This window comes from Electrophorus electricus, chromosome 2 (genome assembly GCF_041902795.1).
Source record: "Electrophorus electricus isolate QZ-2024a chromosome 2, ASM4190279v1, whole genome shotgun sequence".
NCBI classification, from domain to species: Eukaryota; Metazoa; Chordata; class Actinopteri; order Gymnotiformes; family Gymnotidae; genus Electrophorus; species Electrophorus electricus.
The window spans coordinates 26089805-26104563 of record NC_137498.1 but is presented as its reverse complement, the minus strand read 5'-3'; the positions used below and the strand labels follow the sequence as shown (position 1 = coordinate 26104563).

The 14759-nt window shown below is 39.5% G+C and overlaps 1 protein-coding gene across 2 annotated transcripts; it reads right to left on the bottom strand.

Annotated features, from left to right (window-relative positions):
• Nucleotides 1-443: 443 nt before the first annotated feature.
• Nucleotides 444-14602, bottom strand: gsk3aa (glycogen synthase kinase 3 alpha a). Of its 2 annotated transcripts, XM_035529425.2 has the most exons (10): nucleotides 14295-14602; nucleotides 12968-13155; nucleotides 12752-12835; nucleotides 11668-11778; nucleotides 11362-11492; nucleotides 6006-6210; nucleotides 3444-3539; nucleotides 3175-3361; nucleotides 2917-2994; nucleotides 444-2777 (listed from the first exon to the last, which is right to left on the bottom strand). In XM_035529425.2, the coding sequence occupies exons 1-10, from the start codon at nucleotides 14458-14460 to the stop codon at nucleotides 2734-2736; spliced, it is 1290 nt and encodes a 429-aa protein (XP_035385318.1). In that variant the 5' UTR covers nucleotides 14461-14602; the 3' UTR covers nucleotides 444-2733. The 2 variants fall into 2 exon arrangements, with proteins under 2 accessions (XP_035385318.1, XP_081552982.1); XM_081696856.1 differs by lacking the exon at nucleotides 3444-3539.
• Nucleotides 14603-14759: the final 157 nt, after the last annotated feature.

The window sequence follows — 14759 nt, the reverse complement described above, 5'->3', positions numbered from 1 at the left end:
ATATATATATATATAATTTTAAATTAATCAATCAATCATTCACACCAACTACATTAGCCGTCCTGAAGATTTTTACTTTATTCCCTCGATCCATCTGCTTCAGCTACCATTAAGGCCACATGTTCATCGGCACCACAAATCTGAAGAAACGCATTTTAAAATGAACACTAATGGATACAATCTGGGGGTTGCCGGTGCCGACAACTAATGATTATAAAGAGAATAAAAAGGACGTCAAAGCCCAACCTTTCTTGGTCTTTATGATGCACCTGCAATTTTGTACACACCTTCAGAAAATAAATACAATTCTAAGCTATGTATGTAGGTGCCTAAGATCAGTATAGACAAAAAGTCTTGACACCATATGTATCAAGCATGCTGACTTGGAATCAGACACCTCCTGTATATCTAATTGTATTTCACAAGATTAGGAGAAGCCAAAATTGTTCCTGGATCAGTCTCTTTACTCCAAAGTTTGATACACACAATCATTGAGCTCTAATCAGCAAAAAGACTTATGAATACAAGAGCTGAACATACATACGTTGGAGGAGGCTAGAGGTCAGTTTCATAGATGTGAGAGAAAACAACATACATCTGTCCTGTCATCAAAGCATCCCCATCATGGCTCAAAACTGACCAGATCAACAATTTCCCTCTGTTGCTTAAAGCAGCTGGATCTGTTAAAGAGGCTGTTCCCTTCACACCATTTGACCATGCATTTAAGAGCACGTCATAGTGTCCTCATGTTCAAATGTCCATCTGTAAAGTTAGGCCAGACAAAAACTAGGTCACAGAAAACAATTCATTTGCACATGTACCTTATAGTGAAAATGGGCACATACTTAACACAATACAGCTGTTCAAATTATTCAAATGCTTTCCCCATTAGAGCTTGAGCGTTGATTCCAGGTGCCAAGGATATAGATCCAAGTACAGTACGTTTTAAAAGAGGGTTTACATTGCACACAATGATGGGAAAAATTAAAAACAAATAAAATTTAAAAAGAAAACACCAAAACAAGAAAACACATCTCAGAAACAAAAGTTATGAAGGCTAGCCGATGAATCCTGAGGAAGGAGACAACCCAACGTATTTACACAAGGATGCATGGAGTCAACTTTGTCAAAGCCATACCCAGTCCACAACAGGGGGGAAAGTGACAACCAAATCTAAATAAAATTGAAGGTTTTCATGAGAGCATCACAGATCACACTTATACAGAGACAGAAGATTGAGGAACAGAGAGTCAGCAATAGAGTCTGAGAAGAAGCTAGATGTTAGACATCTCATTCTCACTATCTTTATCGACCAATGATACAGATGACTGAAATCGGACTGCATTTAAGCTTTTTGTGCAAAAACACATGATGTCACAGTCTGGTCTAGAAATCTACTATTGCGGTGACTCAGTCTCACAGGCAGATATAAACAGTCCCTTATGTCTGAGAGAAATGTTGAGACATGTGCCTTACATAAAAGGAGGACCAGGCACACATTTCTAATAAATCCATTGGGACTGAAAGAATAATAAAAAAAAAAATAAATAAAAAAAAAACAGGCAGCTTAATGTAAAAAAAAATATATATAAAGTTTTTTTTCCTTGTCCTAGACTGTTGTATAAACCTTACTGCTCATACTAGCCTGGTATACTGATGTTTATTTTATATCAGTGCATTAAAAAAAAGAAGTATCCAAGCATCATGCATATTCCACCTATACTTCTCCCTTAAAACAGATATAAAGCTCAACATGAGTTTCCACTCATTATTTGACCATGTTATTTGCAATGCTCTTATACCACATATGTGGGATTCAAAACAGACCCCAATCAGAGGTTTGTCCATTAAGACTTAGCTTCAAATACACTTCACTACACTCACCACACCCTCTTTATAAGCATGTCATACGCCATCCAATTCCAGACCATAAAACTATACACATGTATAGTTTTAAAGAACTTATAAGAGAAGATATACATTTTTAAAAAAGTTAAAAAGTATAATTTAATTTTTTTTTAATTCTAATTGTCTTTAAAACCAGATGATCACCGTGGCTGTTTCTTATAAGTACAGAGAGAGGGTGGGATCATTTTGCTGACTAAAGCAAGCGGAAATCCTGCAGTCTCCATCCTTAGTAAATGTGCAGTCAAACGAATTAAAATTCATTTAAAAAAAGGAAGAAAAACATAAAAAAGAGAAAATAAAAAGATTAGACAGAGGACCTGCCCCTCCCATCACTTGAACCCATTATTTTAAGGCCCTGCAGTTAACAATGTGACTGTTAAAAGTGGCCATAATCTGTATTATGGGCATTATAAACAGACATAGCTGGACACTCTTTTCAAAAAGAAAGATTTCACCATCAACAAGAACAAATATTAGCAGGAAAATGGTGTGTATGTGTGTGTAGCTTAGACAACTGGATCAGTAGTAGTTGAAGGCCTCCCTGACCAATACCATTAAAATAGTATACAACTGGCAGTCACTAAAGAAACACTGAAATGTCAGAAAACTCCTGAAGAACTAAATGAGTGTATGAGCATTTACTTTTCTGTTTTGTAAGTTCAGGGCTAGTAGGAAAGCAGAGCCATGTATGAGGTAAGTGTGCATGAGTGTGTACTGAGGAGTTGGCTCAGATGCCGTGTGTGTGTGTGTGTGTGTGTGTGTGTGTGTGTGTGAGTGAGTGTGAGTGTGAGTGTGAGAGAGAGAGAGAGAGAATGAGTCAGTGCTTCAGGTGCTGTTGGTCAGAATTGAGTTGGGCTGTACTGAGCCATCTGAGGGACAGAGAAAGAGAAAGAGACCATTAAAAAGGAGGAGGGTATTGATTCATCAACACAGGGTCAAGAAAACATCAATAATCTACATCACCCTTAGAAGCCTAAACCAGAACAAGATGGCAGATGACATCATTACCGTGAGAAGGCAGCATGGTCTGTGCACGGGCATGGGGTGGAATAAGGGTGGAGTTTAGCTGAGGCTGAATAGACAGCTCTGTAATAACAGAAAAATAGAAACAGATAAACAGATCAAACAAATAAAAGGGACAAAAACATTGGGGCTTTTTTTTTTTTTTTTTTACGTGAGACAAAATCGGACCATAAACGAAAACCAAATGTCTCAGCACCAACACAACAGGGCACAGTGACAGATGAGGATAGGCTGCAAACTAACCAGTTGCAGTGAAACTGAAGAGCTGGGGCAGCTCGCGGCCACTGGGCAGGCGCGTGCCCGGCAGGCGCAGCTCGTCAAAGAAGGCGTGGGCACATGCCTGAAGCGGAGAGAGACGCGTCATCGGTGTGTACTCCAGCAGCCGAGAGCACAGAGCTATCGCTTCGGGAGGTGTCCGCGGCTTGAACACCTGCGAAGACATGTGAGGGAAAGTGTGAGGGGCCCCTTTTGCCATTTACAAAGGTGCTGCTTCACTATTCTGCACATCGTACCTTTGTCCAAGGATGCGCTTTAATTTGTGGGAATTTAAACTCTGTGTAGTTGGGATTCATTTCTCGAATCTGTTCCCTTGTTGGGGTGCCCAGCACCTGAGAAGAGACACAGAGAGTCCTCAGAACAAGTCAGGTTATTGGACTACAGGTTGCCAACAGTGCAGATGGGTTCCCGATAGCTTTTGCCAATTTACCATAACATCACTGGATAACGACTCTAGATCTGGCAAATGTCTAGAAAAACTAAAAATGTTGAGAGTGGATTGTATTAATGGGCCATTCATAGAGCTTGTCCAAACACCATTCTAGAGGTTCTGAATGCTCAATGTTTACAAACAAGTTTCCAAATACTCAATCAGTAAGAACTATACAGAACTATAGTAAAAAATAATGTTGTAGTACTGGTAATGCACAACCTTGTATTAAATGATGAATACTACAGATTAAATGATTACTGGTTTCATGGTAAACCACAGTAAAACTAATTTCAGTTAATACAGTCATGGTTGACAATTCCATTTAAAAAAAAACTCACATTAAATACTGTCCAGCATCAACCAAAGCTAGCAACCATCTCTCAGAATCAGGCGCAGCTTGAGTTTGTTTTGTATCAATGAAAAAGTGGCAGAAGGCAGTGACAACACTTCGAAAATTTCCAAGACAAGTCTGAGCCCATTTGGAAATCAGTGTTTCTCTGATGTCATATGAACAAAATCATTTACATATCTTCACCCATTCAGCCTACAGCAGTTTAGCCCCGCCCTGGCATTCTCAGGCATGTTTCAGCTCTGAGGGCATTTTGAACGAAGCACAATACAGACCCAGTCAGAACAGAAATCATTTATCTTATATCCATCTTAAAGGCACAGTAACAAATAGCCTATTTATTTCTAAGGGATAAAGAGAGGCTGGAAAATGTTCATGTAAAAATATAACTACAGTTTTTGGAACATAAAGCCAAAAACCTAAGTGCACATCAAGGAAAAATATAAAAATAAAAGAAAACCTTAGGATATGAGCCCTTTACATTTTTATACCGTTTCATCTCTGATATACACAGTGACAGCAAAGACAAACTGGCCTGTGCAATGTCTCCTAAGCCTAGAGGAATAGCTACTCAAATAAGGCATACTAGTGTGTTCAAGACCAATTTAAGGCAAAGAGCTTGAGAAAGTATGCCTGAAGTCTGAGACCAACAGAAGACAGCAACCATTATAGAATCTGAGAATGTTTGAGACATTAAAAATTCACCCAGACACATGACAAATTGAGACAACCAAATACTAACAAGGACTTCAACACTGCCTTGGTGCCTTTATACTATACCAGTTCTCACTCATTTTTAATATGACACTACAGTGTAAATGTTCCTCATCTTTACTCTCAGAAACCTGTGCAGTTCAATGCGCTCCATGAAGTGACATAAATCTGATGCATTTACCTAAACCACCTAAATTACACATTAGAATACTGAACTGAGACTCAAATAGCAATGTAATGAATTGTAATTAACACAAAAACTGTTGGGGTAAACATTAGGGGAGGAACGGGCACATTTTCATTATTAACGGTAATAACGGTAATTTATTAAGAGAAAAATTGCCCACTCATGCAGCATGACCTATGACCGAGTGAACACACCCCCCCCCCCCCACCACCACCACCATGTGCATTTCTTTACTCTATGGCAAGGATATCAGGAACTCTTGAGGTCTATTAGCTTAGAGAGAGACTGTGAACCTTACCACTAACCTGTTCCACAAGCATTAGCTCAGTTCATTAGTAATTCCCCATTTCCACAAATCAAACAGTTCTTATACCAGTTTGTATTACATCCCATAAACAGCAGTATTTACACACATACACAACTGCCTCACCTCAAATCTTCCAAAAGTTATTAAACTCCTTATGTGTTAAACCGCGCAGCAAGGAGACCCCCCCCCCCCCCCCGCCCAGATACAGAACCTTGACAAAGTTCACCGTTCATTCTTGATGACAGAACCAGTACCCATGCCCCAGTACTGCCAAGAACCCTGGAGCTGTTTCAGGTAAACAGCAAAAGCTCTCTCAAATTCAATATTCTACCAAACCCTGCTGGTTTGAGCTGTACCAATAAAGTCCAACCTTTAGGTAAACACTGGTCATGTTGCATGACTGGACTACTGCAACACTCTGACAGATCTCTCTCTATGCTTTAACCCCCATACTGGATGGAAAATCATCTTTAATGGCACTCCTATCAGAATCATGTGGTTTGAGTCACTCTCTCTCAGAGTAAAAATCAAGTGCTTCTTAACCCCTGATCTCTAATAAAGAGATATTACATTACTGTAACTCAAATGGTCTTAACATTTGGCAACTATGTGTATGCAGGGGTTAGAGCAAGAAAGATGACAGAGCCTTAAGCACTTTATGGTGGTGGGGAGGTCATGAAAACACTTCTGATTCTCATCAAACTGGTTTATCGCAATATAATTCTATATGCAATATATAAAAAATATGCCCTGTTTTGAGAAAGAGAAAACAAAAACAATAGGTCCAGCAGAAAGCCAGTACCCTTACCTTGATGATTTCCACTAGCTGGTCTACGCCGCTGTCCCCAGGGAAAATGGGCTGTCCCAGCAGCAGTTCGGCCAGCACACAGCCGGCTGACCAGATGTCTATGCTGGAGCTATAGTCAGTTGCCCCAAAGATGAGCTCAGGAGCGCGGTAGTACCGTGAGCAGATGTAGGAGACGTTGGGCTCCCCCCTTACCAGCTGCTTTGCACTGTGTGAGTGAGGGAGAGAATCATGTATGTCAATGTTGGTTTCAAGGTGACTGCTTACTCACATGGCATAAAAGAAGCCCACACCAAGGAATTATGCACAGCAGCCAAGGCATTCAGCTCACATATTACTAAAGGGAATGCAATACGTATGAAAAAATAAATCTTCATGAGTAATCTTACATTACAAGACGCTGTATTTGATAGGTCACAAATACCAAGTCTAAACAGAATAGTCTGCTGTATGGCAGTCCCATTCATCTAATCCACTGTGCTGAAAAAGAGCATTTCCTGTCCGAGCACAATAAAGCGACCTTTCAACAGTCACTTTAAGAGCTTAACTTCAAGAATCAAATAAACATTTGCAAAACCACATTCCATCATCTGAGAAATACATCCAAAGTCCGTGACATTCTCTCAAGAGCTGACAGCATGTCAACTCATCTTAACTTCTATAACGCTTTTTTTCTTTGGCTTACAAAAGAACCCCAACTCTATCTTACAGAGTTCATAATAGTGAAGCAATAATTTCAACACGGATGAGAATGAGGGACCTGCTCTCAGAGAGCTGCACTGACCGCCTGCACCTACCAGCATGGATTTTAAAATATTTTATATTCATATTTAATTCATTATTGTTAATGCTTTCTTGGTCATGAGTTGGTGTATTGATTATTAGGTGGGTTCCCACAATACCTCTCAGATGTACCAACAGTAAGACGTTAGTGTAGTGAAGATTAAAATTATTCCCCTGATGAAGTTCTAACCTGGTCTAAAGGGGGGGCTCTCTAACACCCCTAGGCCACAGATCAAACCTGAGACACGCTGGTGCCTGGAGGATTAGCAACAAAGTCATAAATGGCCCAGCTATTAAGATAGCCTGGTCCCTGACCCTCAACCCCTTTTTCTCTAAGGAACATAAACTGATGGATGGTAAGGTGAAAACTCTTACCAGCCTCGGTGTAGTAAGGAAGATCATAAAGTAAGGAAGATCATAAATTCCAGTAGGCTTAAATTCCTACCAGGGCAAGTAACATTGCTCATCCCAAATATTCACATAGTAACAACTTACCATTTAATCTAATATGATGTCAAATAATTCACCAATAATGCATGGTGATTTTAATATAACTTCCAAATTGTGATGTGTGCTCCTATTGTTTTATAAAAACCTGTTGTCACATTATTTTTTTCCATTACTTGGCCTTAATTAATTTGCATTATTCACTCATATTACCTCATCTGTATGTTTCTTAGGCTTATGCATATTGTAAACAAATTATTACTCACTCGTAGTTGTGTTTACCAGAAATCCCATACGAACCAATCAGACAATATATTAAAGTTAATGGTTTGTAATGTCTAGAAACCAGGAAAGTAATTAAACTGATTATCTAAATGTTCTACCCTGATTCAAAGACCAGAAGATAGAAATTGATTAGAATATCTAATTTTCTTTATTATTATTATTATTCCTTTATTTCCTAATTTTCTTCATAACTGATTTGTGGTGGATCCTATGTATACCTGTATTCTTATATCTCAGATTATTTTCCCCCAATTGTGAACAGATGCTACTGAATATGCATGACCTAGGCAGGCCTCGTATCTTCCAAATGATAACTGAAATTCTACTCCCACAGTTGAGTGGAGAGTTGAGAAGTTGAGAGGTGTGGAGTGGAGTCTGTTGAGCCGAGCATTCTAGTCTGGTGTGAATTCCAACTAGAATGGTGTGAACTCCAAATGAACTCCGACTGAAACAAAGAAGAGAGGGGGCAACCCCCCACCCCAAGTTTTTTCCCCTTTTTCCATTTCTCAAACAAGTCAATAACCTCTCGATAAGCAGCTAGAAATATTCAGTTGTCTTAGTTTACCATGTGTTGATTGGATCTCGACATTTCTTTTATTATCTTATTAATTTATTTTCGTTAGTTTGTATTCATCGCAATTCAACCCATCTCGGCTCTTGTTGAACATAGCCCTCTGGTCGAGACTGAAATTCCAATGCACTGCCGGTAAACAACCCACTCTAATTTCAGAAAAGGTCTGCCCACGAAAGTCTGTGACTCTCACTAGAGCCAGATATGAGGTTCCAATTCCTTGGTCTAAGAACCCTGGTCTCCACACAGTCACCGAATGTCAAGAACTACAAGGAATAGCTGACTATTTTAGAGTCATCTGACAATTTCACATAAAGGATGCTACTCTCACCACCATTCAAGCAGTTGGACGAAAGACTGATCTTAACTTCTGGCACACTAACCTGATGCCCGAAGTCAAATGGATGCTCCCTTGCACTCTCCACACTGTGCGTACGAACCAACGGAACACACTGATGCATCTCCAGACTGTTCGCCAGCAAGTCATAAGAGCTGACATTTCCATCATATGTTACCAGTGGTATCATTATTAGCTTTAATTATATCAGATTAGTCCTTTTTTTTTCTCACTTGTGACACAGCCTCATAACTCGTAATTAGTTCCCCACGGCTTTCTCTCCTGAGCCTCCTATTAGTCTGTAGGCATACTTTTATTATGAATTTGCTGATTAATAAGTTTCCTTTGTTGGTCTTGATTGATAAGTAGATTTCCTAGTTTATTACTCCCATAGATTGCGTAAATCAATCTATTTACTTTGTTTCTCTAATTAATATTTTATTAGCTTATCTAGTTACTTGTATCCACCACAAATTGTATTAACTTTAGCATGTTTACATTGTTATGCTTGTCATTATTGTTATGCTTTTGAATTAGCCAATAAGATTAAGAATCGGGCAGTGGTAGCTCAGTGGTTAAGGTCCTTAACTTGTAATCAGAAAGTTGCTGGTTCAAGCCCCACCGCTGCCAAGTTGCCACTGTTGGGCCCTTGAGCAAGACCCTTAACCTCAATTGCTCAAGTTGTACTCAGTCATAATTGTAAGTCGCTTTGGATAAAAGCGTCAGCTAAATGCCATAAATATAAATCTAGTCACTGATTGTGGTGCATGTGTTTATCTTGGCTTATAGAATAAACATATCATGGTTATTACATCTGTGAGACTGAGTAATATAATAATGTTTGGTAGACGAGAAATAATCACATATCAAATTGGCAACTTGTATGAGTTGAGACTGAATTAATAGTCACTGATAACTTAATTAGCCTGTTCATCAGGGTGCTGCCCCAACTAAATTTAACAACTGTAACTGACAATTCAATAAAAGTACTAAATTTGCTACATTAGTTATACCTGCCACCTGACTAAAGAGAAGCAAAACATTTCCTGCTGTGACTGCAAACCTGCAGACCCATCTGTTTATTTCAGCCTATAAGAAAATTGTGGGTGACTTCTGCACTTCATAGTTATGTTTCAGATTTCATATTTACTCAGTTTCATTTTATTGCTATGGTATTCTTCTGTGACGCAGTTAGCAAACCTTGCATTAAAAGTGCTATAGAGTGTAAACGATGATGATGATTATTATTATTATTATTATTGAGTAGTAGTAGTAATTATACACAAGCTCCTAATGACATAGGATATTTTATATCTTATCCTGTGCACAATTAATAATAATAATAATAATAATAAATTACAAATAACAAATGTCAGAAAACTGAATTCCAAAAATATTCATCTCAGGCCCCAAGCATGTGATGAAAATAACCATGCCCTTTCACCCTACAGTAAACTAATGACAAAGAGCTAACAATTAAGGCAATTCACTCCAATTAAGGCAACTTGCACCAGGTGCACGCATGAGTACAACTAGAAAAAAGTGCACGAGGCCTGCAGTTTTATTGCTGCCATGGTTAATGCTGTGCAGTGGAACTTTATCATTGACAGCACAACAGGAGGGCAGTTATAGGACTCTTAGCGTATCCACATGGGGGAATATCCAGCCGAACCCACTAACAGCATGACAGCCCCTCAAGGGGAACAGACATGATGCAATAAGTATAAATGCTAGGCGTAGGAAATAAAAGCTGATAGAGCACAATCTTGCTAAATCCGTTCGATCTGATTCAGTCTGATGGAGGAAGGTTGATACTACAGAGCCACCACATGGCTTTTGCCATACTCAATGCTTTCAGTGGAAGAGGGCAGCTTCAATCAGGTTTTCTCCATATAAGGGTTTTATGGAGCAAGAATTCAAACTGTTGAAATTGAAAGGGTGCTTTTATCTGTGCCATGGATAATCATGACAGAGACAGAAATCACTATACCAGCCTGAGCAACTGAGCTCTGCTCCTAATGCTCTGCTCAGTGTGAGAGGGTGATGCTTCACTACATTAACAGTGATCAATGTTGCACTCAGCTCTACAGCCACTCTGTGAAAAATACAGTCAGTGGAAAGCAGCAATTCATTCAAAACACTTTGCGCTACCTAGGCATCATCTGTTAGCCAAACATCCGAAGTGCAAGCCCGTTTGGGTTAAGATATGATGTGTGACTTTAGTATGACAGAACTGTAAGGATGCAAATCCTGCAGCCTTCAGGACCTTTATGACACTCCAACGTACTGCTAGTCAATGGCTTCTGAATTTCAGAAATCCCATTGCCCACAAACAGGAAAGGAAGGAATCATCTTACATATTGATGTTTTAAAATGTGCCCTGACTCAGTAAGTAATTATCAATTACAGATTATTATCTGTTTATTTAAGAGGGGTTTTCTATCTGGAACCATCAACAAGGTTGGTGACCTAAAAGTGACCTTCAGCTAAAGTAAATGAGCTACCGTTATTTGATGATGAGCAAGTAAAAACGTTCCCATCTTTGCGCCTCTACTCTTACTCTCTCCCCCCTGGCTAAGACAATCACTTATGAGTTTAAGGCAGGAACAAGACAGAATATAACCAAAGTGCTTCACAGACTGTCCCACTTTGCATTCTCTCTTTCTTTCAGGTGAAGACCAAATGCTATGCATTCTCCTGGTAATGGAGTTTTAAGCAAGACACACCTATACACAGACTGGTCTACTGTGTTTAAAAACTGGAGATCCAGTCAGATTGCTAGATCATATTAAATCAGCTTGACAGCAAAGCAGAGCCTATGGCGTTTTCTGCAGTAAAACACATAAGAACATAATGTCATCTAGAAACTAAAATTCCTCTTACATATCAAGCACCGTTTAAACGACGCTGGTGCTTTTAAACAACGCTGTACCCACCTGCCAAAGTCACAAAGCTTGAGAACAGCTGTGTCTGGGTCCACCAGCAGGTTCTGAGGTTTAATGTCTCTATGACACACCCCCTGGGAATGGATATAAGCAAGACTGCGGAACAGCTGGTACATATACACCTGAGAGGGGCCGAGAGAAAGAGAGAGAGAGATTTTATTAAGTATTTTACCCTACTCCCCAAGTTTTACAACACATTTACTACTTTAAGACAGACACAATGATTTAAGTCTTATTCACAGATCAAGTATAATATGTTATCTACTCAGTACTTTAAATGACTGCTACCTATCTTACCTTCACATAAATTATGGGAATGATGGTCTTGGCTTTGTTGAAATGCCGAGCCACTCTGTATACAGTCTCTGGCACAAAGTCCAGCACCAGGTTCAGATACACCTCATCTTTCTGGAGACAACACATCTTTGTATCAACCAATTAATCAAGCACAATTCTACTCCAATCAAAAAACAAAGAGGAACCTTCATGATTACATTCAAACACACATTATGTACACTGGCATAAGTTGCTATAGAGTACAGTTATATGAAGAGAGCTGACCCAATCAGCCTTACTCTCGACAATGTCAAGAACAAACATGCCCATAGATGTAAACAAAACTTGATGTGATGAAATATGTTACAAAAGAGACATTACAGGTAGTGGTGGACTTACAAAAGTCCTGTTAAATGTCCACACCTGCTCAATACTCTATCACGCTTAGCTCCAATAGAGCAACGTCCTTTCACAATTGTGTAATAATCACCAGAGTATGATCGGTGTGCTCAAAGTCGATGTGTAAAAGACATTTTTATTAACCTCTGTAACTGAATGTCTCATTACCATAATGGCACAGAATTAATTGTGCTTGCCCAAGTCTACCCCAAACCTTCAAATCTCAGAAAATCCAGCGAGATTTTCCAGTTACTTTAGAAGATTTACATGTTATTGAATATTATAAGAATTTAATATTAGAATATTGTCCAGCATTGCTACGGTCCCCTAGCCTGGGGACCAAAAGATTAAACAGGATAGTTCAGTCTATAGACAAATACCAGATCTAAAGTATGGATCTGGATGTTTGTGTATACCTTTGGCTGCAGTGTTATATATAACGTAAATGTTTTGCAGCTTTAATCTAGCCTAAAGCCTAAACATTGAAGAATATGATGACTCATAACAAAATAACTTGCAAACACAAGTGGCAGACTTATAAGCAATACTTCCAGCATGCACCCTTTCCTTCCCCCTCTAGTTCTATATGTACAAGCTGTCTACCTAATGTTTCTGTAGAGCAGTTCTCTAGTTTGCAAGGTTATCTGTTATACACTTTTTAAAAAGCAAGGCCAGTTAGTATTTATAAGGAAGTTCTCAGTCTTACCTTCTCACCACTGGAGTAGAAAAAATACCGTAGTCTCACTATGTTGCAGTGATCAAGCTTCCTCATGATCTGGAGTTCTCGATTCTACAAGGACAGGCAGGTAAGGGATAGGATTAAGTTATACAAGAATTAATCTCTATTTCTGTAGCCTTGCATGGAGTCTGTATTACATAGAGAGTTTGGGGGGGGGGGGGGGGGGTGTTAAAGTTCACACACCTTAAACCGTTTGTCCTGAAGAACCTTCTTGATTGCCACCAACTCCTGGCTGTCGATGAGGCGTGCTTGATATACCACACCAAAAGAACCATTGCCGATCACCTTGATGTCTGTGTAGGACACTTCCTGTGGACGATCTGGCCCCTGACCAGGGGTGGCGGCCACTGTCGTCACCTCCCCACCAGCTCCTGTAAGGACAAAGACAAGGAATCAGAGAGAGAAAGAGGTGGGCATTACTCCTTAATCCACCAACCCTTTCCCAAAGATTAGTCTAATAATACTAATAATAATAAGGCAACAGCATTGTTTTCTGAGATGTTCCACAACTACACTGTAATTTCAGAACAAGACTGTAGGCATGCTGTTTTGTTCCACCAGGTCTTAACAGCTTCAGAAGGCCCAGTAAACGCAGGTGGCACTACGTACCACAGCTTACATGCCAAACCAATTCTGACAAATCAATCGGAATTTCCATACATGCCATTAAGTGTTACTGGCTAATGTCAATGGTCGTGTCTTACAACCACCAGTAAATATAAATCTATAATAAAAGTTGTCGATGACTGTCAAGCTAGTAAACAGCTACCCAGTAAGCTATCGAGTTAGCACCAAGGTAGATAACGTAACTAATGTTAGAGATACCAAAATAGCAAACAGACTTTGTTTGTAGACTTTACTCTGATTAAGAGAAAGACGATGTTGGAGAAATTCTTGAAGTAGTTAGCTAGCCAGCTAGCTAACTACTCAAGAATTTCCCCAGCACTAAATTATTTCACCTGAAATTACTAGCTACAAAGCGGTTGCTGCATAACTAGCTATCTGTGTTTGTAATCATGGTCTTTCAAGGTATTCATATAGTTAAACCTTGGTAGTGTATTGTAGTTAGTTAGGTCAGTGATGGTTCCAGTTAGACTGGCAACAATGAAATATTAACACTTAGCTAGCTAGGTAACCTAGCGTTAGCTAGCTAACTAGATAGATAGCTATTCCTAGCTAACTGAATTTAGTGTGTGCTTAACCGAACAACAGATCGTTCGAGTTCACTTAGTAGCTAGCTAGCTAGTTAGCTATTTACCAAATAATTCGTAGTGACATAAGGACGTTGTCTAGCCTAGTTAACAAAGATAGCTAGCTAAAGCTTTGGGAAATCAAGTTATCTTACTTGCTAGCCAGCTAACAAGCTAAGTATCTAGATAGTTTACTAGCGCTAGCTATCTGGTGCGCCAGAAAGTGAAGGATGCTAACTATAATAGTCCGAGTAAAAACACAAGCTCATATTACATTTAAAATATAACCAAACTTATTAGCTAACGCCAAAAATACTCACTGGCCAACTTCAAATTAGATGAGCTGCCTCCCGAGGCCTGAGAGACCCCGGATTTTCCTGTATTACTCCCCACGACAGCGGCTGATCCAGCGGATGATGAAGCGGCGCCGGGAACCCCTTGAGGGTCAGCAAACGAGCTTGTCCTGGGCCGCCCGCTGCCGCTCATATCTGTCTAAAGCGTGGCGGGGCAGGAGATTAAGGATCAGCAGTTTTACTAACAAAGACACGACTGTGGCTATTGTGATTTAAATGTTAAGATAATAAGAAAATGATTTAAGAATTTGGCACCCTCCACCACGGCTCTTTTTGCTCACTTGTACTGTCAAATCACACAATGGCACCTGGGAAATGAAGTTCAAATTGACTGCTCTCTATGACGATTTGATGCCATTCTAGGTTCAAAAACAACTAGGAAGGTTCAAGAAAGCATTATCATTACAACCAGAGATGGCGCGCTTCTCTAAG

What these genes read in the sequence shown, in the direction of transcription:
- gsk3aa (XM_035529425.2), bottom strand. Translation starts at nt 14,460, where the DNA reads ATGAGCGGCAGCGGGCGGCCCAGGACAAGCTCGTTTGCTGACCCTCAA. An exon ending in TTCCCATAATTTATGTGAAG is followed by an intron (nt 11,493 to 11,667) that starts GTAAGATAGGTA and finishes GGCCCCTCTCAG; the next exon opens with GTGTATATGTACCAGCTGTT. An exon ending in GACCATGCTGCCTTCTCACG is followed by an intron (nt 2,778 to 2,916) that starts GTAATGATGTCA and finishes TCTGTCCCTCAG; the next exon opens with ATGGCTCAGTACAGCCCAAC.